We start from the raw sequence: 26678 nt of genomic DNA, 5'->3' as shown, positions 1-26678 counted from the left end.
GAAATATAGCTATGATATACAAGGTTTACCTACAAACTTCCCATGAATTTTTCCAGATAGAACCCCACTGTGAACAGAGGACTGTCCAACTATCTACCCACCTTCTGTCTACCTACCCAACTTAAGGAAATAGCTAGTGACATCAATTACGAAAGTAAAGAAGCTCCACAATTTGTTGTCCACCAGCTGGAGACCCAGGCAGTATAAATTCTGGTACAAATCTGAAGGCTTGATAATGAGGAGCACTTCACTGATACAGATTAAGATGCTTGCAGCTAACCATCAGGCTGAACATGGGGACCCCAATGGAAGCGATAGCAAAAGGACTAAAGGAGCTGAAGGGGTTTGCAACTTCAAAGAAAGAACAACAATATCAACTAACCAGACACTCCAGAGCTCTCAGGGACTAAACCACCAGCCAAAGAGTGCACATGGGGGGAACCCATGGCTCCAGCCACATATGTAGCAGAGGATGGCATTGTTTAGTATCAACAGGAGGAGAAGCCCTTGATCCTGTGAAGGCTTGTTTCCCCAGTGTAGGTGCCAGGATAGTGAGATGGGAATGGATGGATAGGTGGGGGAGCACCCTCATAGAAGTAGGGAGGAAGGGGGATGGAATAGGGGTTTGTGGAAGGGAAGCCAGGAAGAAGAATAACAATTGAAACATAAATAAATAAAATAACTAATTTTAAAAAATTCTAAAAATGAAAATGAATGTGAAGCACCCAGGGAATTTTTTCCTCACCACGACCAAGAAAAGAGAAACAATCATGCAGAAACAGCACCCCCTTCCATGGCTTGAGACCTTTGGTTCCCTTTGGACCCTAAGTGTGTTGCTTGAGGAACACTCAAATGGGGGTGGCATCTTGCTTTCCTCAGATGAGTGTCTTCCAGCTGCATCCTCACAGACATACCTAAGGATAGTGTTCAACCAGATCTGTAGACAGTCTATAGCTCACCACCAGTGCTCACAACTTTCACTGACACCAGGTTGACCATCCACAGCTCAGCATAGTCCCTTAAGGAATACCATCCTGGCTATTCAGCAGACAGGTGGAGTAGCAGCTAATACATGATAGTTACAATGTTTCCTTTCTCGGGTTTGAAGGATCTTATTGTCCTCAAAATGCCAGGTTTCCAGCCAGTCCCAATGAATGTTGCATTGAAAAGTTACAACTATTCATCTGGGAGCCTGTCTTCCAATATTCCTCAAACTGTCATTCTGCGTATTGATAAATGGCAGATCAAAATAAGTAACATGAAATTAAACCTTCATTTTACACCTGCTACTGTCTGTACAGGAGAAGTCGTCCCCTCTCCTGCTCTTCAGGACATTGCTTTCCTTCCCTGTTACATTTAATGTTAGGGACAATCAGGAATAAGGGAGCTGATTTTTTTTTTATCGTTCAAGGAATGAGATGTTCTAAAGCATCCAGTGAGAAATTATTCACCCGTTTCGGTTGACTTTTAGACAGGTATTTTCTAAACGGGTGGATTGTTTCCCTGAAGCACACACTTGGAGATCTCTTCCTACTTCAGCTTCCCTAACTATGGGAGCCATATTAACGGATGTAAGTTTAGTGTTATAAAGCTCTTTGAGATTATCGATCAGTCCGGAGGCATTTAGGACTTAGCCAATGGCCCCCAGGTGAATGAGTGGCTGACTGAGGCAGCAGCAGCTCTGTGGATTGTCCATACTCAAAGCTTCACCATCAACAACTTAGTCCACTTTAGCATTTCACTTCCAGTTGACACATCCAGAGAAGACAGCTCTGAGCCTTTCTCTGCGGGTCACAGCTTAGGGTTCTGAGGAGAGACTTAACTCTCATCACAGCCTGGCGTTGGAGCTTCTCGGAGAGCCATTGCTTCCTGTGGGCAAGCTTCATGTGGTATGAGCTCGAGTGTACTGTCACCGCCCGTCACTTTCGGTTTCGATTTCTAGCACAGATTTACGCTCTGCAGCCCAAAATGACATTTGTGCTGCCTGTAACCCCGCCACAAATTAAAATCAGACCCTGAGCCTGTCTGGGGAAGATGTTTATTAAGCTGTAGGAAGACATCTAAAATGAGTCCAAATTACATTTTAAACGTGAAACCCCAAATGCCACTTTCATTTAAGGGCAGGAATAAGACTGTCTGGAGGGTAATTTGGGTACAGAACAAGTCACCCCTCTTTGGCACAATGTAAGGCCACCAGAGGAGAGAAAGGTGCCTCTGCATGACTTTTTCCAAAGCATTTCTACCTAAAAGACTTTTTTGTTTGCTTGTTTTTCTGAATGAAGCTAGAGGAAAAACAAGCTTTTTTTTTTCTTTTTTCTTTTTAAAGGCTTGATGTCTTTAACAGATGTAGACATTTAAATTTATAAATTTTATTTATTCACATCTATTCTGTAGTATGCTTGCTTTATTTTTTTTTTCAGATGGAATCTCACTTTGGAGTCCAGGCTGACCTCAACTGTGACCCTCTTGTCTCGGCCTCCCAGGTCCTGGAATGACAGGCGTGTACTATTGCACATCACCCCTTCGATACATTGAGCAGAGAAATAGCATAGTAAAACAAGTCTAAAAATATCCATCCCTGGGGCTGATAAGACTCTTCTGTGGGTAAAAGAAATGGTCACATACACCCCATAACCCGTGTTTGCTCTCCAGACTCCATAGTGGAAGGAAAGACTGATTTGAACAGTCACACTTGTCCCCACATGCACACACATCCAAGCATGCTGATGATAAAGAAGAATCAAATGAAGCCTAGCTTCCAGTGTTTGGCCCAGTGAATACAGCCCAGTTTATCCAAAATGCAAGTCTTTGTAGGTTTTGATGTTGTTGTGGAGATTTTGTTTTGTTTTGTTTTCTTTGTTTTTGTTTGTTTGTTTGCCTTTTAGTGTGTATTTGCCTGCTGTGTTCATATGTGGTGTGTGTGTTCATGCACAGAACATGGCTACTGTCTCCATCTTGCTACTTAGTAACAGAAGCAACCTTGTTCAGAGGGAAGCAGCAGCCATGGCCTGTTGCTTGTGTGTCCAGTCCATTCCAGGATGAGAAGGCCTCTGAGCTCCTCCCACATAAAGTGTGAAGTAAACAACAAGTATCACAATTACAAACATTATTGCTGGAATTTGATTGAGTGTTTCAGATTTTAGTATCAGTTCAGCTTTATTGTGAATGTTCCTGCCAAGTCGGTGGACTTGGATGGTAGCTCCGAGAGGACAAAAGAGTGGTCATGTCTTCCTAGAACCTCCACCCTGCTCCAATGTCTCTTGTTTAAGGCAAGGGCTTATCTGACCACATGTTGCTTCGTGTTACAATGGTCTTTAAATATTTTTTTTAAAAAAAGCCAAAAAATCAAAAGCCAAAGCCTGACAGGGAATTGGAGGCATTGCTCAGGGCTAGAACAAGTGCCTAACATGTGTGAACCTAGAGAAAGAATTTTAAAATAAAAATTATCCTTGTCACGGATGAATCATAGGGGTACAGCTGTAAGGAATTGAGAGACGGGATAGAATACGGTAATCTCATTAAGTCATTCAACAACCATGGCTTCTACTGAATGCCAAACTCAGTCTACAGGAATGACTGGCATACTGCAAGAGCCAAAGCAGGGCCAAAATGTACTGACAAGATTCTCCCAGGAGAAAATGGCAGGTACTCCAAGCATCACAATAACGCACGTGGCATGTATCCTTTGGTTTGTTTCTAGATCCTTCTTCCACATCCCTTACCTCTAACCTTATAAAAATATGATATTAACTTATTTTATGAAATGATACTAGTAATGATTTCACTTTCTAAATCGGACGTATCATCTTATGCAGAGAATATAGGTTTGCATCCTCCAAGGACCAAAGATAGTCGAAACACCCTGTCATATGTCCTTCTGGCCATCCCTGGGACTTTGATGTCACAGCTGCATGGTCCTGTTGAAGGAAAAGCAGCAAAGTTGAGTGGATTGTAAGGTGCCCATGTTCTTAGTCTGTTACAGAACCAGGAGGCAAATGGGCCTGTCAGCCAATCCAGGTACTGTACTCATGTTAGAGACCAGCTATGGCAGCCTGAACATCTCTTCTGTTTGCTGCAGAGCACCCTGGCTAAAATAACTGAAGAGCTCTGCCCTCCTGCTCCTCCTCCCTTGAACCAGGGAAGGACAAAAATGCAGCCATGATTTTAAGACATGTGGCAAAGCTAACATTTTAGTTTGGCTGTCTTTCTCTATGTGCTCTTGGGACATCCGCTTTTCTTACTTACCACTTCCTGTGGTGTTCATTTCTGGTTAGGCTGTTGCTGTTCTGCTTTGATTGTCCTTGAGAGTCACTCTGATCACAGAGTCATATGAAAATTGAAGATTGTTTTGTCTCATCCCATACTTCCCTAATGTGTCTCCGGTTGAGTGAAAGAGTTATAAGCCTGTGCTTCCCCATTTGGGTCCTGTGTATTTTTCTATATGTTGCTGGAGCCTTCTCTGAGTTCTCCACCTCTTCTCCCCACCCCTATATTGCAGTAAATATTTAAAAGATGGTTTATCCCTTTATCAGTTCCCGGGGGTCTTACTCCTCAGATGCAGCTCTAGTGTGGAGCCGAGCGTAGGGACTCTGTCACCCTCCACGAGATTCCCTTCCCAGCCGGTTCACTCCACCAGGCCTGTTACTTCTGTCCCAGGTGGATACAACCGCCCAGGTGTGTTCCATCTCTCCATTCCCTGGCACAAACATGCCTCTAAAACCTGATAGCCTTTCATGTAGGTTTATATCTTAGATTCTAACCCACAAACCCTCTACACAATAAGTTGACATCCAATGGACAAAGACACAAACTGCCCTTCTATATGAGATAAAATGACCTACAGAAACCTTTAAAAATATTTTTATCTACCAATTTCCAATTATGACCACCAGGAACTAGATTCTCCCTTTCCAGCTCCATCTTTCTCCCCTCCTCCCAAATCCCTTTTCCTCCTCCTTTTCCAGTTTCCTAGCCTTTTCCCCCCGCCTACCTCTCCACTCTCCAATAATATATCGTCTTAACAAAAATCTACATCTCTCCCCCATCCTGGCACTGTGTTCAGCCTTGATCTAGCCAGGGTTTCTTCAGCACCTGGACTCATCCTGTGGGATTGGGTGGACCTGTACCTTCTGTGTACCTCCTGTCAGGGAATAAATTTGCAGGGTGTTTACTAAGCTGGGGCTGGGTAGAGGAGCAAGATTTTTTTTCCCTTTGTAGAACAAGCGTTCCTCGAAGAGTTATTACTTCATCATTAAGAATAGAACTTGGACTTGGTGTGATGGCACTCTAATCCTACCACTCACCCAGAAAGCAGAGGCAGGAGGATCTCTTTGAGTTCTAGGCCAGCCTGGTTTACACAGAGTTCTAGAATAGCCAGGGCTAGAAGTAAGACCTTGTCAAAAAAAAAAAAAAGGAGGTAGATAGAAGTAGGTAGACTGGTAGACCTGATCATTTGGTTGTCATGTCTAAGGTCCTAGGGTCCCTACTTAGTAGCATCAAATGGAATGGCATGGCGTAGCATGGCATGACATAGCATAGAATACTTGCCCTGGGGAGGAGACTCAAGCTTTCAGCAGTTGGTTGTCTACCCATGTATGGTATCCCAAATGCCAAAGCCACTCCCTCTAGTGCAGGAACATCTCCCTCTCCTACAGGTGTACTCACAGAACAATGAATTCCAATTCCAACTCCTAATAGGCAGGGATGGAAAGTGTCTCAGATTTGACCTCTCTAGAGATTTACAGGAGGGACTCTACCTCAAGAAGAGGTTAGGTAAAGACATTAGAGAGAGCCTCACAGTAAGTGAGCTCATGAGACCCAAGGGCCCAGAAAAAAACAGCCAGAGATTCTTATGCCTTTTCTGGCCTCTTCTTCCCAGGAGCTTCTTGGGGCTAATGCCAGTCGGGGACAAACTTCAGTTGTAAATTTGGAATCTAGGTGTAGGGTTTTGTGCCAACTGCAGATTCCACCAGAAACGACTCAATTAAAAGATACTGAGAAACTGCAAAGCCAGGAGAAACCTAAGCCGAGCTGCTGGTAGGCAGAGAGCTTGGGTGGGGGTGGGGCCTTGCCTGCTGTCTAGGAACCCATGGAGCTCTGGGCCTCCGTGGAATCTGCAGGCAAGAGTGGTGGTGAATGTTGTCATGAATTATTCATTTCTGGAGGATGGGAAAAGCAGCAATCTCATGTAAATACAAGGCTCATAATCACAGGCCTTAGGAAGGCAGGAGGCTTATTTACAGGAAGTTGTGCTCAGAGACATGCCTTTAGGAAGAGGTTTTCTCCCCACCAGTGAGAAGTGCATCTTTCTTTGAGCCATGTTCTTTGCGTCTGTTCTGCATTCGTTTGCCTTTTCTAAGCGTGACTTTATGAATGAAGGATGCAGTGAGAAGCTATTGGCTGATTGAAGAGCTGTTATCTTCCTGTGTGAGTGGCTGGCCTGTGGATAAAGCTAAAGGGCTTAGGAATTTAGGATCTTTTATTTTATTTATTTATTTTTTTTAAAAAAGATCTTTACAAAGAACTGTGAACTCTTTATAAGGTAAAGAACCACATTTGGAAATGGATTCCCCCCCCCCCCAACCCCAGAATAGTGCATCAGAAACTAATCCAGCCGTGTTTGGGGTTAACTCACATGAATCTGCCTGATGGCAGGACTGATTCAGATTAATGGTGCAGAAATCAGTCATTAAAGAAGCCAGGAGGGGAAAAAAATGATTTAATAGTCTTAACAGAATGGCCATAAACTTGGCTTTCTCCTATTACTCCTCCTTCTGCTTAAAGTGCATGAAAGCTATAGCAAACCCTCCTCTGTAGTGAACATGGGCATCTGCTATAAAACCCTCTAAGGCCCCAGCAGGATGCAGATTGCTGGTTGTATTTTTTTTTAACTACCATTGGCTTCTCACAGCCAAGCCTTTACTTAAAGAGAAAGAAGTTATAGTTTCCAAGACATCACTATGTCTATAAAATAAAGGCAGCTGTAGTATCTGATTAATAAAGCCAGAGGCCCAGATAGGGCCTATATGGTGAACTGAGTTTCAGATACTCCAGGCATGATGGTGCATGTTGACCGCACTGTGGAGTAACTGGTACTCCAGAAAACAGAGCTCGGGCACTATGTTGGATAACCCTAAGGTCAGTTATGCATCCAACTAGAGAACATTATATAGATTGGACACATGAATGTGGAACCATTCTTGGCCTTCTGTTATGAAATAACTAAGACAGCACTTGAAATGGTCATTGGCTTAGTTACCACAAAACCAAATGGATCTAGGACTCATCTGATGGCTTGGGTTTAATTTAAGGGGCATGAGTCAAAGGTATATATATATATAAAACCCCAGGGTTTTCAAGGCCAGAACTTCCACCCACAGCCTGCACAAGATCCTGTGCTCAATCCCCAGAGCCCAAACAAAGGAGCAGAGATGGGTTGTGTGAGTTTGTCAATGAAAGCTGGAGTTTGACTTATGACTTAGATTTGGTTACATTCTTCTCAAAAGCTAGCAAAGGTGATTGTCTGAATATTGTACTCCAATATCCATTGCCAGTAGATAAGATTGTATGTCTCTATGCTTTCACTGATGCCAGAAGCATTTGTGAAAGACCTACTATGCATTCTGCATCACCTAAACGTTCAGAGCACCTGCTTTGATAGATAAGATAAACAAAATCTCTGACTGAAGAAGCTTATTGTTGTTTACATTTATGTATAATGACAAACACAGATTCTTCTTGTCTTTACCCCTATTTCAGGAGAACCCAGTGAGGGCCTCACCTTGTCAGGAAGACATTATAAACCTGGCCACAGACCCGGCTTTGCTTGTTGAAAATTACTTTTTGAAAAAAAGCACTTTTTTATCATTGATGAATTGTGATGGGAAAGCTAAGGTAGTAAACTCTAAGAGACGACGGGACAGTATCTAATTGCCAAAGGGAAACTAGTAAAAGAGTTTTATATCAGTGATATAAAATATCAACCCAAGAAACCACTGAATGGGAATATACAGTACCTTGAAATACATTCATTTCTTGATTCATCATTGATGGGTGATTGATGGATCAATTTATTGGTTGATTAAGTATCAGTAAATACTATCATGAAAAGTACAGGGTGTATTGAGAGCATTATTAAACAGCCCCAAGATGATGGAATTGCCAAGGAAAGGCAATTAGAATGGCTCAGGTCAGAGAGTGGTTAGAAGGAATATTTAGATGTGCTACCTGGAATGGAGCAGAGGCTCAGGACTAGAGGTAACAGAGAGCAAAGCCATGGTGGGGTGGGGTGGGAGGGAGAGGCAGAAGCCTCATTGTGTTCTGTTACAGGAAGATGAACTCACAGGGTTCCCTGGCAAAATACATGGCAGTTCTGTGGACATTGCTATTTGACTTTTTTTTTAATGAAAATATGGAGGTTTGGGGTGATGCAGAAAGTAAGATATATATCTAAAGGTAGAAGGGCTAAACACCTGAAACTCTATTTAACTAAGAGGGTGGGGGCATCACAGACAGGGACAGCTGTTTATCAGCAGAGGCTCTTGCTTGAAACTAAGCCATCTTGGAAAAGGAGGCTGCATGCTTTTCTTAAAGCTGCCACTCCTAAGGCTAAATATGAACTACTTTGTCCCATTTTTAAAAGAGGGGAAATATTGTTGGATTTTCCATCTGTCTTTAGGATCTTAATGGTGAGACATTGTGAAGTGTGAGCTCACTCACAAAAGTTACAGGCAATAAGATAATTCATTCTCTCTCATACTTTTTAATTGGAACACTAATTATATAATTTTTTTAAAATACTGGTTAGACAGCTTTTTTTGCTTTCCCTATGATTCTGTTGGCTTTTGTCAGGAAAAGCAAGACACCAAGGACTGATCTCTAGGGAACTAGTTTAATTCCATTTGAGGAAATATTTGCAAGAGGCTTTTCTAAGAAATAATGTGATGTCATTCTGCAATTATCTAAAGTTATGAGTGAGAAGTGTCTGTTCTCTTCTGTAGAAAGGCTTGAAAACTGGAAGCTGGTGGATTATGTAAAAAATAGATATGCAGGAAATGTAGGACACTGTGTGTTTCTATAGTTCATTAAATAAAGCTAAATATTGCTGGTCTTTAAGATCTCAACTTTAAGTCACAATGCATTGACTGAAATATGACTGTCCTGGGTAGTCTTGGTCAAATTGACACAAGCTAGAGTCATATGGGAAAAAAAGGAACTTCAGTCAGGAAAATGTCTACATAAGATTGACCTGTTGGTAGACCTGCTTGATGTTGAAGTGCCCAGTCTACTGGGGACAGTGGAAGCAACTGGGCAGGTGGACATGGGTAATATAGGAAAGCAGGCTGAGAAAATCAGGAGGAGCAATCCAGTAAGCAACATTCCTCTATGGTTCTATCTCTGTTCCTACCACCCGTTTCCTGCCTTGGCTTCTGATAATCAGTTATAACCTGTTGAAAAAAATAAACCCTTAACACAGCAACAGAAACCTAAATTAAGACAGTTGTATTTAATCTGTCATTTGATTGGTGCTTTACAATAATAAGAGATGATAACAGCTAGTTTTGTTATTCAGTATATTTAATGTATTATCATGTGGGAAATCATTTAATACCATGAGTAAATTTTTATTATCAATCCATTCATAATGTCAATTTGTTTTAAATTATTATTACCTAATCAGGCAGCCAGAGCTGAGGAATTATACTGATTGCTAAATTTATGTGGAAAGAACCACCCAGATGTGGGCTGAACTTTCTAGTCACAGCACAGATGTTATAAAGAAGAGCAGAAGGAAAAGTAATTGTCTTTTGTTGGCTTGGATTTACCTTTTACTGCTGAGTTAATTTACTCTGTTGCTGATTCTGAGAAAATACCTTTCAAAAGATTTCACCTCCATGGTGGTTATCTTTTAGTCATGGTTGAATTTTAAGTCCTAGTTAATCAACTGGAAGGCAATAGTTTTTTTTTTTTTTTTTTTTTTTTTTCAGTAGTACTGGTCATTTATTAATTACACCTACTTTTATGAATATCCCTCAAAACTCTAAGTTCAAGTCTGTCACATTTACACCCCACTCCTGGTAGTAGCAATTTCTGTTCTATAAATAACTAGAATAGAACTATCAACTGCAGTTTGGAGTTATGTGGGAGAGCCTCAGCTTCAGATTGCCTTGATTGGGGTGACCAATGGGAATATCTATGAGGCATTTACTTGATTTCTAATGATGTGAGAAGGCCCAGCTCCCTATAGGCAATACCTTCCCTAGACAGGGGTCCTGGTCTGTAAAGGAAAGCTAGATGAGAAGGAACTAATAATCAAAACAATAAACAGCTCTTCTTCATACCTGACTCTGGTTCTGCCCATGTTCATGTCCTGACTTTCCTCTGTAATGGCTTGTGAGTTACACGTTGAAATAAAATCCTTTTTCCTCAAGTTTTGATCATGAAGTTTTACCACAATAACAGAAAAATAAACTAAAATACCCTTTTATTACTGAGAGACAAAGAAATTGGGGGGGGGGGGATCATACAACTAATATCCTCCAGAGACTGGTCGTCTGGCCAGCCTAGCTCCAGAGCCTATGTTTCTTACCACTCACTATACAGTGAAATTATTACCCATGGAAAGAATTAATATTTTGTCTTCTGCTTGATGATCTGAACAATTAGCCTTCGTTTCAACATTGGAAATCTAAATTTTCTATTTCACAGGAGAATGGGCAGCTTAATACTTCACATTAGAAAGCCCTTCTGATTTAAAGTCTGAATTGTCTTCTTCAGAATTTTACTTTCCATTCTTCACACACACACACACACACACACACACACACACACACACACACACACACACACACACACACACACACATATATATATATATATATATATATATATATATATATATATATATAAAGGAGTTTGCCAATTTAGTTTGCAATATTTCAATTACATTGTAACCTTTACTATTAGAGGCAAATAAAAAGCACACTGGCCAAACATGGCTCCTCTCTGTCTCTGCCTCTCTCTCTCTCTCTCTCTCTCTCTCTCTCTGTGTGTGTGTGTGTGTGTGTGTGTGTGTGTGTGTGTGTGTAAAATGGTGTTAAATAGAAGTGAGAAAACAAGCGTGGCTCTAAGACTTTTGTAGTTTTCCTAGTCTCTGAGGCTAGGAAGGAGTTTGTCATGTTTCTCATGCAATACTGGCATAAGAGCCAGTGTCTTTGAGTGTAGACATTAATCACCTATTTTATACCAGGTCCACAGCGAGGCACTGTGTACAAAGCAGTGATTGGGAACAACACTCTCATAACAATGAAACTCCTCCCTTGACATGTCCTATATTCTGGGTTTTATTAGGGTTTTAGACATAGGCTGGGCTACATCTTCATACTTAAGGCAAATAAAACGGGGAGGTCAGAAGCTTAGGAACTTTTTCCAGCTTGATGCCTAAATCAGTTCTCTGCCCAGCACTTTTTTCTTTTCCATTTTCTTCCTCTGAAGCTTAAAAACATCTCCTGGCTCCTACCAGGTCCTTCTGTGATTATTTCTCAGATTATTGCCTCAGATGCGCCCATCTCTGAGGCTTTCTTTCCGTTCTAGAATTGATCTTCTGATTTTCTCAGTTAATTTTGTATCTTTATCTGGCTCCTTAGCAGATCTGTCTGTCCTGATAGTCTATAGCAGTTTCAGGGTGCCATGGGTCACTGGAGGCCTGGGAAAGATCAGTCTATGGATCTTCTTTAGATCTCCCAGACACAAGCCCTGGCCCACAGCTCCATAGATAAATTGAGACAACTTGGGGCAAGGAAGACTGGCAGCCACAGGCTGGGCTGTTCAGACACCCCAAGCCTGGAAAACATCCTTTGTGAGGAAAATGAGGACATGAAAACTCTTGCTGTGGCACCTATCATTCTGCTAAGGACAGCGAGAACACAGTCTGTCATACTTGACATTTTAATTGAAAGAAAAGCTTACATAGATTTCAGCCGTAAGCGGTATGTTTATACAGTGTATAGAGAAGGGTAATCTGTCAAGTTGGAAAACTCTTAATGTGGCCTCAGTTCAGTAATTGAACAATCCCACATGAGCTCACACATTTACCTTGTTCCATGCCTCAATAATTTTTAGTAGAAATACTTTACCTAGAGGCATATGGTTATTAAAAAGGAGGCTCAGCTTGCTCAAAAGTCTGGAATTACTAGCTCATGGCAACAAGCCTGCACTAGAGGAAAGACTGTCAGGATGTGTTTTCACAACGTTCCTGCTATTTTGCCATCTGATTTTCAGAATCTAATTGATGTGTTGTTGGAAAGGTTTTTCATTTATTTACTTTTTTTTAAAGGGGAAAATAGAATTTCACACGGATGAATGATTTCTCGTATTAGCAGTATTCTGGAATCTCACTGCTTAGTGGTACGTTCAGAGAGTAGGGTGATCATCAAGAGAAATAGACTGTGAATTTATTTTATCATAGAAAGCGATAAGAACTTAGTTATGGGGGCCGTGGAGGTGCGAGATGAGGGGATCTCTACTCCTTTCTATGATGTGTATAATTTTTGGGCAAAGGAAAAATGTATGTCAATGGAGTGTACTTCCAAGTACAAGTGGGAATGATATGAGCCTACCTACCTACCTACCATACTGTGTTGCTTCAAGCCACATAAAACCAGGATCTGAAAATATTTTGAAGATTACTTAAAAACACCAAGTGAAACATGAAAAGTTTTATTCAAGAATACTACAGATTAAATATGAAAAATATTCAATACACACAAAAAGAATGAGATAATGCATGCAGAAACTCTGTTGCCACTCTGGCTTCAGTGGTATGACTATCCTGGTCATGTTCATGGTTTCTTTGGACATACTGATGGGGACAATTACTCGTATGTTTACTTAGTGTTTGCTAGTTTGTTGGCTGTGGAGGACACACTTAGGTTCTCATACATCCTAGGCACACTGTGTCCACTGAGTGACTCTCCCAGCCCTGGTCTTTCCTGTAAATCATGATGACCATGTACAGAGCTTATGTTTTACTGCTTGTAGTTTAAAAGCCCAAGCAAGGAACCCAGAAAACCCTGTTGGTTTGGTAGAAAGGCTTGGGAAACTAATTTACAGAATCTGTGCAAACGATAACATGGAAATTATTTAGAACTCAGGCGTACAGGGATCCTGAGTCTACATATTTCTTTCCAACTGTACATGGCTAATTGGCTTGATTGGTATCACTTGGAAACTCTTCTAATCCCGAGGGAGCCAGGTCTCCTGAAAGGACTTCTTAAGTGAAGAAGAAATATTTGATATTTTAAAATCTAGTAGATCTATGCGGGGTGTGGAAATAACTAACTTAATTATTGGATTAAATGAAATATACCATTCCCTAGTGATTCAATACACTTAGGAGTTTCCAACCTTTGAGAAAGAGTAAAAACTCATTTTAAATTGAATTACTTTGACATTTCCATTCAATATCCATTGGACGGTTTAATTGGGTTTCTTCTTTAAAAAATAACACATCAATAAAGTCTGCTCACCAAGGCCATTTTTTTAACATATCAAGTTAGTATCAGAAGTAATAGTGATTGGCATGCTTCCCTTTGGGCGTAAGCATGATCTTACAGAAAGATATGATGCATAGAACAGATTTTGGTTGTCTCAAAAGGTCTTGTTTTCTCTGAACTGTACTTGAATCTTCCCTCTGGTGACCATACTTGGTGAAAGAAGATGTCACACATGTACAGGCATGTTTGCATTGGCATCTCTTTGGATGGGGATAGCTGTCTGAGTATTTCTGAGGAGAGCTGTTCTCAGTGAATGTTGCCTCTTAGGAAACTGTAATTCAGATGATGAACTTTAACATAAGGGAGCTGTTAATGAATTGTTTTATCGACAATGTATTCATTTTAATTTTATGTGTAAGAGTGTTTTGCCTGCATGTATATGGGCATATCATACTTATACCTGATGCCCAAGGAAGCCAATAGAATCCTTCTGGGCCTGGAATTCAGATGGTTGTGGGCTGCCGTGTGAGTGCTGGGAATTAAACCAAGCTCTCCTTCAAGAACCATGAGTGCTTTGAGCCACTGAGCAACCTCTCCACCCTTCAATAGCTGTTCTACATACACTCTTTCCCTAGCACATGTCAACTTGGGGGCTCTAAATAAGCATTGTTTCTTAACTGAGTCCCATTCCATTTTTCTCAGATCATGTAAACCACCTCTAAAGAGACTTTGAGGCATTATAAAGTCACAACCTCCTATAACAGTGGCTCTCAACCTTCCTAAGGGTGCGACCCTATAATACAGTTACTCATGTTGTGGTGACCCGATAACATTATATTTGCTGCTACTTCACAACTGTAATTTTGCTACTGTTATGAATTATAGTATAAATATGATATTAAGTGACCCCTATGAAAGTGTCCTTTAACCCCCAAAGAGGTTTTGACCCACAGATTGAGAACCACTGTCCTGTAGTGTTTTGGGGCATTGGGACCCCAATGCCTGACAGAACAGTGGAAGTCCAAGGACCTTCACCCCTAACCCAGTTCCTGTGGTCAGTTCCCTTTTCAGAAGTTCCCAGGACACATGTCAAGAAATCATCTTAATGGTTCATTTGAAATGACTCACCCCATTGTTGAAAACTTTCTAGACTAGCCTTCTTGTTTCTATTCATGCATACACTATGAGTGCAGGCCTTTATGCCCACCCGAGCTCTGTGACATGCTTTGTATTGTTTTATGCTTTCATACATGTACCTTCCTGAGCTCATCAATCTTGACTAACTGATGCCTAATCCTTTTAGGATGTCTGTAGCTGTGACAAGTAGCTCTGTTTTTAAAGAAAGCTCTTGGGCAAAAACTGGGGAAAACTTAATCTTTCTTGGAATTTCAACAGTATTGTGAAGGTAGAGCCTGCTGTCATTCTTGGCCCATCTCAGCCCCCAAATTCTCTGTGAGTCACCAGAACTTTATGGCAGACTCGCTCCTTGTACTGCTCAGCTATGATTCTGAACTGACCTGTTCTGACTCTGACAGCTCTGCGCACAGTACCTCAGTGCTACAAGGGGACTCTGAACTGGGCACTCTGTTGGGTCTCTAATGTCCCATGATGCACCGTGGTGCTCTGCTGGGGTTCTGGACTGGGCTGTGCTGCTAGGTTGAAGTTCTAACTAGGCTGTGATGCTCTGACTAAACTCTAGCCAAAGCCCTAGGAAGACGGTGGCCTACAAGGAACCCCTCTAGCTGTAGTTGTACCCAGATTTTGGCATGAGAGGTCACATGTTTTATTATCTTTAGAAATTCCACTGATTCAGAAAGTAGAACATACAGGATTAGACTGTTGAATGTAGAACACCCAACGATTCCATTGTTTGTTTGTTTGTTTGTTTGTTTGTTTTTTGTTTTGTTGTTTGTTTTGGTCTGCCATGTACTTTAGTTTTGTGGTTTGATGCTTATCCAACTCCATAGAGAAGAAGCACAAGCAGGTTGAGAATTCATCCACAAAGTTACTTGTTTGCCATTTTTAATAAACACAAGTAATTTCCCCTTTCCCTCATCTCCACATTCCTTGGCTTATTAAATCAATTTCAGGCCCTTTGTTTTCTTTTTTTTTTTTTTTCTTGGCAAGTTAAAGTAAAATTTCAAACTATGCATTCCCTTGAGAAATGCTCACTCAAATCCTGCAGATCAGGCCCAAATCAATTTCTGTCAAACAGCCTAACACCTCACATTATTATGAAATGGGAGATTGCTAATAGGGGCTGAACTCTGGACTTACCCTAAGAAATGCTGAGCTCAGTGCCAAGCGCCATGGCCCAGCTGTGTTTGTTTGTGTTCTGACTTTGTGTTTTTCCACTCATAGTAAAAAAAAAAAAAAAAAAAAAAAAGTCAAAATGTTTTTCTGCCAGGAATACGTGAATGGAGTTTACTCTGTAACTATAAAGTGACCATGGACTCAGAACAAAGTCAGGCAGGCTTCAGGGCAACAGTATGGGCTAACCTACCAGAGTACCCAGACCCTCTCTCCGGAGACAGAGACAGGGGTGAACTGAGCATTCCACTGCAGACTTTCTTCCTTAGAAGCGGAGGCTATTGGAGACACACCAGCATGTTTCCACTGAATATCAGTTAGATAACGGGTCAGGAAATAAAGGAGGATTTGATGTATTAACTAGGAAGCAGCAAAGGAAACCAGACATGTATTTTATTTGTTATTATTTCCCTAATATCCTCAATTATGTGGCTCTCACATCAGAGGATCCGAGATCTGTTTGCCTGTGATATTGGTGTCCACATTGGTTTTGGAAGCTGGGTCACAGACTCAGGCCATCAGGAATAATGTGGTGTTTTTTTTTTTTCTCTTTGTCCCCAGGCCTGTCCCAGGCTCTCTATCATCTCTACTCCATCTTCACAACAGACAGAGGCAGCCCATGCCAGCCTCCATGCCTGGAACCCTGCCCAACCCCACCATGCCAGGATCTTCTGCCGTCTTGATGCCTGTAAGCATTTTGTGGGGGAGGGGAGGGCTTGCAGGGATTTCCCACTGGGACCAAAGTTCTAGAGAGGAAAGTAGGAGCTGAGATCTGAACTGCTTCTGAGTGCATTTGAGCTGTGGGCTGGGTTGCACAGGGTACTCAGGGACCTAACCTTAAGCATTTTTCTGTCCTTTGGGGCATTGCTGTGGGGCCGAGTATATTCCACCTGTTGGTGCCACAACTAAGAAATGGGATTTGTTCAGGAAGATATTGTTTTATAGCTACAGTCAGCCCTCTGTCTGTGATGCCTAACCCACAATCCAGCCAGCTAGGGACTGAAAATATTAGTTTTAAAAAAAAAACACACATATTTTCTCAACATATGCAAACATTTTTCCTTGTTATTATTCCAAAAATAATGCAGTTTAACTGCTTTTTACGGAGCATTATTATTGTATTAGGTGGAATAAGATACAGAAAAAAAAATGGGAGGGATATGCAGAGTCTATGCAAATACTGTGCTGGCTAGTCTGACTTGAGCAGTCTCAGATTCGGGCCTCAAAGCAGAGGCTGGTGCTCTAGTGCTGATGCAGGGAGATTAATGGGTGACTGCAGTCCTGAGTCCCCAGTCCCCATCTTGAATTGCATACAGGTTGAGTGGGAAATGGTGATTCTAGGCACAACCCAGGGCATTAATTACAAAGATTACATAGGAGAGCCCGGAATCTGGATTTATGCACTTTGTGTTCTATAAATGGCAGCATTTGCTGAGTGTTTACTATATACTGGTCACTTTGCAAGCACACTGTCAGCCCATGAAACAGTTCTCCAGGGAGGTCTATGATGGTCCCCATCTTTTGAGAGAAGGAAGAAGTTAGGCCAGTGACTTGCTCATCTGAAGAGCAGAGCAACTGAATTTTGAACCCAGTAATCCTGACTCTGTAGTCTGCTCTTTCAACTACACAAAAACAAGCACATTTTCTTCTCATTCACAGAAAAATCACTGAGGTTCATACTTGTATACTGATGCCACAGATGGAAATTGGGGCCTCATAGGACTGACTTCTTTTCCCGGCTGAGGATGTATATCTGGTAGATGATCTAAACCCAAGGAGTTAAGATCTAAACCCAAGTTTAGTCAAGATCTAAACCGAAGGAGTTAGACTCCTGACTTACTGATTTTCATTTAAAATAGGGTCTTACTGTATAGTTCAGGATGGCTTTGAACTCATCTCTATCCCCTACTGCTAGAAGGCATTCACCATTACACCTGAAGAGCCTCCGCTCTTGATGAGTACATTATACAAGCTGCTTCCCCTCTGACAACACGGGGAGCTATAGTAGAGCAGAAGTATTGCTCTCCTTCTTTAGGACATCCTCCCTTTCCTAATCGTTCCAGGCATTATGTTTTGAAGGACAGGATTGTGAGGACTTTGGAAAGCCCTAGGAGCAGTAGGACAACCCAGTTATCAACTCTCCCCATAACACATGAAACATGAACATTTTAGTGCTGGAGAGATGGCTCAGTGGTTAAGAGCACTGACTGCTCTTCCAGAGGTCCTGAGGTCAATTCCCAGCAACCACATGGTGGCTCACAACCATCTGTAATGAGATCTGCTGCCCTTTTTCGGTGTGTCTGAAGACAGCTACAGTGTGCTCATATACAATAAATAAATAAATAAATAAATATCTTTTTTTTTAAATCATAAAACAATTTAGCATCATAAAGGTTCGTCAACCTGGTTGCTTCTCTTTATTCTCATGGTAATCCCTTGGGGATTCAGTTACTGTACTATCTGAAAGGCTCACTCACAAATGAGAGGCCAGAGGCTAAGCCCTTGAAGGCCTGATGTCTGATTTGACACCATAATGGGTGAAGGTTATGAGCGGAACCCACAGCTCACATCACATCAAGGAGTTCAGATTATTCCCTATTGAGCGACTGGCTCGATTATCTGTGAAGTAGTCTGAGGAATAAAGATAATATGCACTCAGTTCAGACAAATGGACCTCCCATTACAAATGCTGACTGATCCAGGCTGGAGGCATCTTGCAAACCGGAGGTAGAGGATAGAGCTGCTTGTTCTCCCTAGACTGGTTGACAGAGGAGAATAGCGCTGTTAATACACAAAACCCTGGGTTTATTCAGTTCAACTAATTGCATGGAGATTCCAGCCACAAGCTGTCTTCACTCAGGTTCTATGTCTTACTTGCCCCAAATAATTTTCTTTTCAGAATTTCTAAACAATAACTAGAAAAGGCCACCATAAGCATATTTCATGTCTATATAGTTAAGCTGTCATTTCCAGGGATGAGCTGGAAAATGGAAGCCCCCAAAACCTAGTACACTTTCTACTTTATCCTATCACACAGCTTAACCCACTGAGAAAATTTCTATATTAAAGATTTCTATCCTGAAAGTGAAAAATTTAGGTGAATAGGCAGGAATCAGTATAGACAAAAAGTTAGGAACATGGCCCCTGCAGTTGTTCCCAAACCATAGTCCACAGAGGGCACAGTTGTCATGTCATCCCAGAGCAGTGACTCTCACTGAGGGCAGGAGGGTAGTTTTGCCCCTCAGGGAATATAGGGTAATATCCATTGGTTGTCATAGAACAAATGGTATAGGAAATATGGTGTTTAATGGATAGGAGCTAAGGAGGCTCTTAAATGTCTCACAATATACACGTCACTCAACACAGACTATTTGACTTAAAACACCAGTCATACTGAGCTTCGGGGATATAAAGCTACTCATAAAAACTGAAGTAAAATCTCAAAGGAATTATTCTCAGGTTCTCCAGGTTCTCGAGATCCAGGTTCACCTTCTTCAGACATGTTACCAGCTCCTGTGCTACTTGGACATTGTCTTCCGGACAATCAGTCTAAGGCTGTCAGTCAAGGGCTGCTTCTTAGAATGGGACCCTGGGAAATCTTGAGGCCCTGGGCATCAACGTTGAGATTGTCTTTTGGTGAAGATGAGATTCTTAACTGTTTCATGAGGCATGTTGCCTAGATCCAAAGTTCATAATATCTATGTATTCATCCATCCATCCATCCATCCATCCATCCATCCATCCATCCATCCATTCATCCATTCTAAACACCTTGTTGTGCACTTTCTGTTTACCACAAACTACTAGACACTAAGGGTACAGTACAGGGAAGGCAGGCACAGCCTCCAAAGACCTCCTGGGTAGTGATTTCCTATCATCTAGAAAGTCAAATCATTTATAATTTGGGAAAATGCACACCCATTTGTCATTAGAAAAGAGAAACACTGTAGCTCTTGCTCTCGAGTGTGAGAAGAGAGGGGAAGTCTTCGCATGGGTATTTTTGTGCAGTTGGTGATGGGCGCCAGGACCTCCTCATGTTCAGTGAGTGCTCTAGCACCCAAGCTCTACCCTAACCCTTGTTCAGGTCATTTACTGATGGTGGGAGCCACTGCTGGGCATTCACCAAGGCCGTTTGGCTTCCTGTCAGCTCTTTAAGGTTGGGGTTAGAATGCAGGCAGGATGCGGGCACAGCAAAACCCAGGATGCTTGTTTGGAAGTGATGCTGCTCATAGTCTACCTGACCGAAAACACACACTTTCTTTTTAACAGACACAGAAAGCAGCCTGTTCAGAACCAGTGTTTTGTGTAATGGAGTAGAAACAATCATAACTACTTAAAAAAATTGAAGCCAACTGCTGACTCCTCAGCAGGCAGCCACAAGCAGGCTGCTCTCACCCCTGTGGAGCTAGAATAGTCCATCCTTCTAGACATTGGCAGGCAAACTCGCCTGGGTTTTAATTCCCCTCTCTGTAAGAGTCCTCACTGGAATAAAAGGCCTAACACTGCTCCATTCCTCTTATCACTCAGCCGGTCTCGGGGTGAAAGTTCTAAGTAAGGCCCATTTCTTGAATTCTTCCCAGCGTAATTACAGCCTGCAAATGTTCTTAATGATACTCAAGAGCACTTAAAATGGGTTAAATGGTAAATTTTATGTTAAGTATATTTTATCACAACTCAAATGATTTAAAAATAGAGTACATATGCCTCCTGGAGAGTCAGAGCACACACGGGAGTAGACTGTTATTTTGCTGAATTATCAAGGCCTGGGGAAATTGGCCTTTATTACCTTCTCTTGACACCTTTCCCAGACCCCTACTGACTAACAGGTCAGCTGATCCAGGCGGAGAGAAAGCTGGGTTTCCAGTTCAGAAGAAAGGCTGTAGCTGGTACCACCAGGACTACACAGAACAGCCTAATTATCGGAAGCCTGTGCCAGGGGTCAACACAAAAGAAATCAGTCACTGAACGTCAGAGACCTAAACGACCTTTCCATGACCTGACCGTTTAACTCAAGGTCACTCTCAAGCTTGCCCCCTTGGGGAAGTTTCCACACTCCACTTTGAACTTTCATCCATAAGAAACTCTACTTACCAAAGCCACATAGGGTGTGGGTTACCTCTAGATTTCTAACCACATTTCACCCTTTGGTAGAAATACACTGAAGCATAAATCGACCCCCGACAGAAAGTTTGGTTATTTTCTTTAAAAAGTATTAATTTTCTCCTTGACCGGAAACACCACATGCATTCTCTCTGCACTTCTGCACTGACACAGAAATTTTGCTATGCAGGTTGACTAATCTGTAAATCCAAAATCCGAAATGTTTTAGAGGTCAGGAGCACTACAATTTAGTATATCAACTACAGGTTTTCTATGTAAAAGGTACCTGAAATATTCGTGGTTTTTATGTTTAAACATAGATTCTATCCCCTCAATATCTCATGTACATGTTAATGTTCCAGTGTCCCAAAAGATCTAAAAAGGATAAATGCATGTATTCCATAGTATGTCAGATAGTGTCCTCAACACTGAGTGCTGCTCAGGTCTGGTCCTGATGTTAATTCTAAACAGTGGGGTAGGCTAGCAGAGGGCATGCAAGTGAAACTGTTCACCTGTGATGTGCAAACCCCATCCTAGCTTTTTTCTCTCTTGCAGAAAGCCCAAGCCTGCTGTGGGGCCCTGACACTACAGATGTGTGGAATCTTGGCCAGCTTAAGAGCAAAAGATAGGCCAGGGGCAGCTACACTATGTATATTGAGCAGGGGTAATGGTGATGGTTAAGGTTCTGATTTTGGTTTTGGGATGGGGAAATGCTGTGTAGTTCGGACTGGCCTAGAATTCCTTATGTAGCCTACAGTGACCTCCATGTTACGATTCTCCCCCCTTTGCTTACCAAGTGCAGAGATTATTGGCCTGTGCCACCATACCCTAGGCCGTTAATTGTGTTAATGATTGTACCAGCAGAGAGAAGCACTCCTGGGGACAGTACTACTTTAAAATTAAATTTATTTTTTTATTGCCAAATGATTCATATTTACTATAAAACATTTCAGGCAAACTAATGCTAAAGGCATCCTAAGGCAACCATTTGGTATATTAGATACTCTTTTAACATCTATGCATGTACTTTTATTTATAGCAACAAAAACAAATATGATTAGTGGTTGATTAAAGTGTGTGGTGAAGTAGAAATATTTGGTAGTTTTCTTTGGCCATGTCTGCCAGACCAGGTGATCCTTCTTGGCATTGTGAATCTTCTACAGAGCACACAGGACTGGGAGGTTCTTTAATTGCTCACATTCAATATTCAAGAGTGGATTATTCCCTACACAAAGCCTGCAGTCTCTCACATGTTCAGTGAAATGCTTCAGAAACTCCCCAGACAAGAAGCAAAGCAAAGCAAGGTACTACTGTCTGTACCCTCTGCTGTCCTCCTCCTGATGTGTTACTTTCCTTTTTCCTAGATGGAGAGACAGATGTCAGTGAACTCCAGCATCATGGGCATGCAAGGTCCAAACCTCAGCAACCCCTGTGCTTCTCCCCAAGTCCAGCCAATGCATTCAGAAGCCAAAATGGTAAGTAAGAGTTCCAGTCATCCTTTCAATGTATCGTGTGTGGTGGTAACACTGAGTTCTGTTCTGACTCCAAAACTCAGTTAAGAGAATGCCCGTCTTGGTAAATAGGTGTTTGAGAGGTTGGCTTTGTCTTCCATGTATTTGTTACAGGGTTTCTGCATCAGATAATCAGGTCTCAAGTATGTAATTGGCATGTGGTATTAAGGAAGAGGTTGTTGAGAAATTTGGAGAGGTGCCCAACTATGTGTTCATTTGCTCATTGTATGAAAAAACCAAAATACTATAGAACTCCTGCATATTCTAGTTACATCTTTGATGCCACTCTTCCTACAAATGTCATTAAGGTACATTTAATCCCTAAGTGTGCACAGTTATAGAAATACTGTATTATTTTGTTGTTGTTGCTGTTGTTATCATTATTATTACACATAGTTCTTAGGTGTGACACTGTTAAAAAGATTGGGAGTCTTGTTTCTGGCCATCTGTACTTGAAAGACATGACCACACTTGACAAACTTCAGTGGCCTTTAACCTATGATGTTTAGAGGCAGTCTTCCAATACTCCAAGATGGGTCTATGTGTCTGTATTTTACTAGGTGTTAATAAAGCAGGCTCTTGTCTGTCTTGCCAATACAGAGTGGATTTTCTGAGACTATTTAGCAGAGTTACAGGAAGTAGCACATTCGTTTTTCATACAGTTAAATTCCAGCATCACAGTTCACACCAGATGACTGAAAAGGCATTACAACATGTCTCTTCTTTTGCTTTCTTGTTGGTTTGTTTGTATCAGATAAGGGTTGTGCTTTCTAGCAGTGGGCATGCATCTGGAATGCTGGTGGACAGCCTGGACTGTGTATGACAGTCGTTGTAAGGATGCTGTGGACTATTCTGAAAGTTATCCATTATGCTATGTGGGAGTGGAATCTGTACACACACACACACACACACACACACACACAGGACACAACCTTCTTTGTCACTGCTTTTGGGAAACTCACCTGTTTAACCTGTAATATCTTGACTCCAGGAATCAACTAAACCCCCAGTGCAAACCCTGGGCAAATGAAACTATGGTTGAGAGAGCTCTCTTTGCTCTGCCACAGGTCCTGTGATGTGCCAGATGGCACAGTGTCCTCAGCAAAGCTTGCTAAGTCTTTTTGGAATTGGCAAATATTTTTTCAACTCAATTGCCACAGAGCCAAACCAAATACTTGCTGGCAAAATAAAGTTCAAATTGGCATCTGTTTTGGAGACCAGAGTAATGCCATTTGCCAACCCCCTCCTTTTTGAAGGAAAATAAAAAATGAACTATAAAGGTGCCTAAGGAGAAACAAAAATCAAGCCATTTGTATATGTATGAGTAAATGTGTTGGGGCTGGGCATGACACCTTCTGTTCCCAGATACAGGATCCTTGCTATGAAATCTGTGTTTTTCTTTCAGACAAACTAGAGACAGAATGTAAACATATGATTTCAAACCATGCACCCCTGACAATGAATTATTACTGGGTCTTAAAATCACGATTCAACTAAAAAATAACAGAAAGGAAGAAAGAAAGAAAGAAAGGAAGGAAGGAAGGAAGGAAGGAAGGAAGGAAGAAAGGAAGAAAGAAAGAAAGAGAGGGAGGGATGGAGGGAGGAAGGAAGGAAGGAAGAAAGGGAGGGAGGGAGGGAGGGGGGGAGGAAGGAAGAAAGGAAGGAAGGAAAGAAGGAAGGAAGAAAGAAGGAGAAAAAGTGCCACCTCTCTTCTTGCTGTCTAAGGAAAATGCTTCCACAGGTGGTACAGGCTTATAATTATTTACATGCATGAACTGAATCACATGATATGGCATATTAGCTCTGAGTAATGTCAGCTAGGAACAAAAGGGAACTGCTCTGTCCCTATAAAAATCGTGTTACCCCACAAATGTTTGCCGAGTTAAAGGCACAGAGGAGAGCCCCAGTCTGCTGATTCATGTTCTAAGTGAATAAATATTTCCAGGCTGGTGATGTCTGGACCCATGAACTTGATCTCAGAATCTGTGCCTGGGAAGCAGGCTTTTCTCTTTGCTCCCAGCTGTTACTTCTGCTGTCCCTTCAGTGACCAACACATTATTCCAGAGGGGAAAATGGCAGTGTTGCCTACTGATGTTTGGAAGAATAACTTTCACGTAGAAGCTTGGAAACATGTCAAGTGGACTGGATCTCCACGGTCAGCATTTCTCCTCTTATTCTGCTTGTGTTGCCAACTGCTTACTCTGTCAGTGCCTTCTTTAACCATAGTGTTCTCTAGCAGCGTTTGGGCTTCACAGATGAAAAGATTTTTTTATGAAATACTAAGCATTTAAGGGGGGGGTCTCCCATGATTTTAATGTCAGCCAGAGCCTCCCCAGGTTTCTCTGAACTACGGGCTCTGTTTTTCTGCGCCTAATTTTCTTCCTGTGCGAGACAGCAATGGATTCCAGATTTCAATGGAGACTCTTGTTTCACTGTTTTTAAGAACTTCTCCTAAGGTCACACAGGGGGTTTTGTGATGAATGTCCTCCACAGGGTGTGTTCTCAGAACATACTAGCAAACAGCTACTGAGGAGGAGCTGGCCTCACCTCACCACTGCCTGAATCTCCTGAGGATGGGGTATCGGAGGCTGCATTTCAGCCTGACGAAAGCCATCATCCGGCATCTGGAGGTAGACAAAACAACAAGACAAGGCTTATTTCAAGGGATACCTTTGCTAGAGGCTCACTGACCAGGAACTTCCCATTTGTTTCCCTCGATGGACAGCATTCATTCTCTGGTGGCAAACACACAAACACAAACAAACAAACGAACAAACTGGGGTTCTTAAAAAACTCAGAATTGTATTTGGGGAAGCTTAACTATAAAGCACTTGTGCTAATCTTTGATTTACTGTACCCATCTTCATCGTAAAGTTCTGTAGGTTCTAAGCTGGTGGCAAATTGTTGTCACAGTTTTACAAGTACATGCGTAAGTATAGGCTTCCATTAGGGGATCATGAAGAAGCTGAAGTCACTAGAACCCTGACATCTTTCTAATTATCCTAAATTACAAGACCCTTCCACGGATTCTTGGGTTCTGGGTGTCTTAGTTGGAAGTGGAGTCTGCGAAAACATAAGTCACTAGGTACTTGGTGGATATTTTAACATTAAAAGTGTGTGTGGGGGGGTGATCATGTGGAGAGAGAACAGGGAAGAGGGGCAAAGGGGACAGAGAAGGAAAGGTGAATGCAAGGCATTATGGGACAGGCATCATTCTAGTCTGTTCTAGTCTACAGCACGAACTGAGCAGGAGAATGTGTGAGTGTGATGTTCTCAGGACAGAAGGCTCCTTTGCTCCTCCGCTGTCTTTTCCTCTTTCCTTTCTTAGAGGTGACCCATGGACAACCCCTCCCAGTTTTCTTTTATTTTCACTTTGAGAAAGGGTCTTACTAAGTTACTCAGCCTCACTTGAACTCACCAGGTAGCCCAGGTTGGCTTCAAACTTCTGATTCTCTTGACTCAGCTTCCCAAATGGGTGAGATGTGATTTCTTTTTGTGGGAATGAAACAGATTCTATGTAGCTTTGGGTGGGATTGTGTTGTAAAGGGATCTGTAGTAAGTCCAGAAGCTGAATAAGCTGTGGGAATTTGTCCACGTCCCTCTCTTGCATCTTACCGTAGACTAGGTGACTACCATGGTGCCGAAGTTAGTGAAAATGAATGCTGGCCAGAGCCAGCTGCTCCCAAAGGCTCTGGCTGCTCTGACGCTTTTACCGTCAGTTCAAACAGGGTCCGTGAAGGCTGGAGAATATTGATTGCTCCTAGAAAAACAGTTATGTATGGCCGCATCTGACTCTGTCTTCAGAAAATACATGACCGAACATATTGCCCCTCTTTCAAAGGATGGGAAAAGAGGTTTAAAAACTGTCTTAATGACACATTAATTAGCAAAAACTGGTTCTTGCTAAAGGCAGTTCTAATAACTAAGGTATTTTTTTGTTTCGGTTTCTTTGACACTTAGTCTCATATTGCCTAGCTGGCCTCAGACTTCCTACCTAGGCTAGGCAGATGACATTCAGTATTGAAACTTCTAGTCTTCATCGATCCAAATGCTGGGTTTCTAGATGTGTCCCATCCTGCCTGACCTCTGCCATGCTTGGAATTGAACCCAGGGCTTCATGTGTACCATCCAAATATCACAGCCCAACTACAAAGCTTTTGATTATGACATTGACCTTTAGACAGCTACCAGATGTCTGTAGCTACCATACTAAATAAATTACTTTCACGTACATTTATGTGTAGATGGTGGGGGCAAGATAAGT

The 26678-nt window shown here is 41.9% G+C and overlaps 1 protein-coding gene across 2 annotated transcripts in view; it reads left to right on the top strand.

The window, feature by feature from the left end:
• Nucleotides 1-26678, top strand: part of CREB5 (cAMP responsive element binding protein 5) — a gene marked incomplete at its 5' end in the record, with an annotated part of 300431 nt that overhangs the window by 194448 nt on the left and 79305 nt on the right. For both annotated transcript variants that reach the window (XM_080932578.1, XM_080932579.1), the window contains 2 exons: nucleotides 16365-16491; nucleotides 22268-22378. In XM_080932578.1, the coding sequence (XP_080788704.1) occupies nucleotides 16365-16491; nucleotides 22268-22378 (238 nt within the window). The remainder of the gene's footprint in view (nucleotides 1-16364; nucleotides 16492-22267; nucleotides 22379-26678) is intronic.

Source organism: Micromys minutus, assembly GCF_963924665.1.
Source record: "Micromys minutus genome assembly, chromosome: 18".
Lineage (NCBI taxonomy): Eukaryota > Metazoa > Chordata > Mammalia > Rodentia > Muridae > Micromys > Micromys minutus.
Note: the sequence above shows the minus strand (reverse complement) of the source record. Positions and strands in the feature narration are given on the sequence as shown.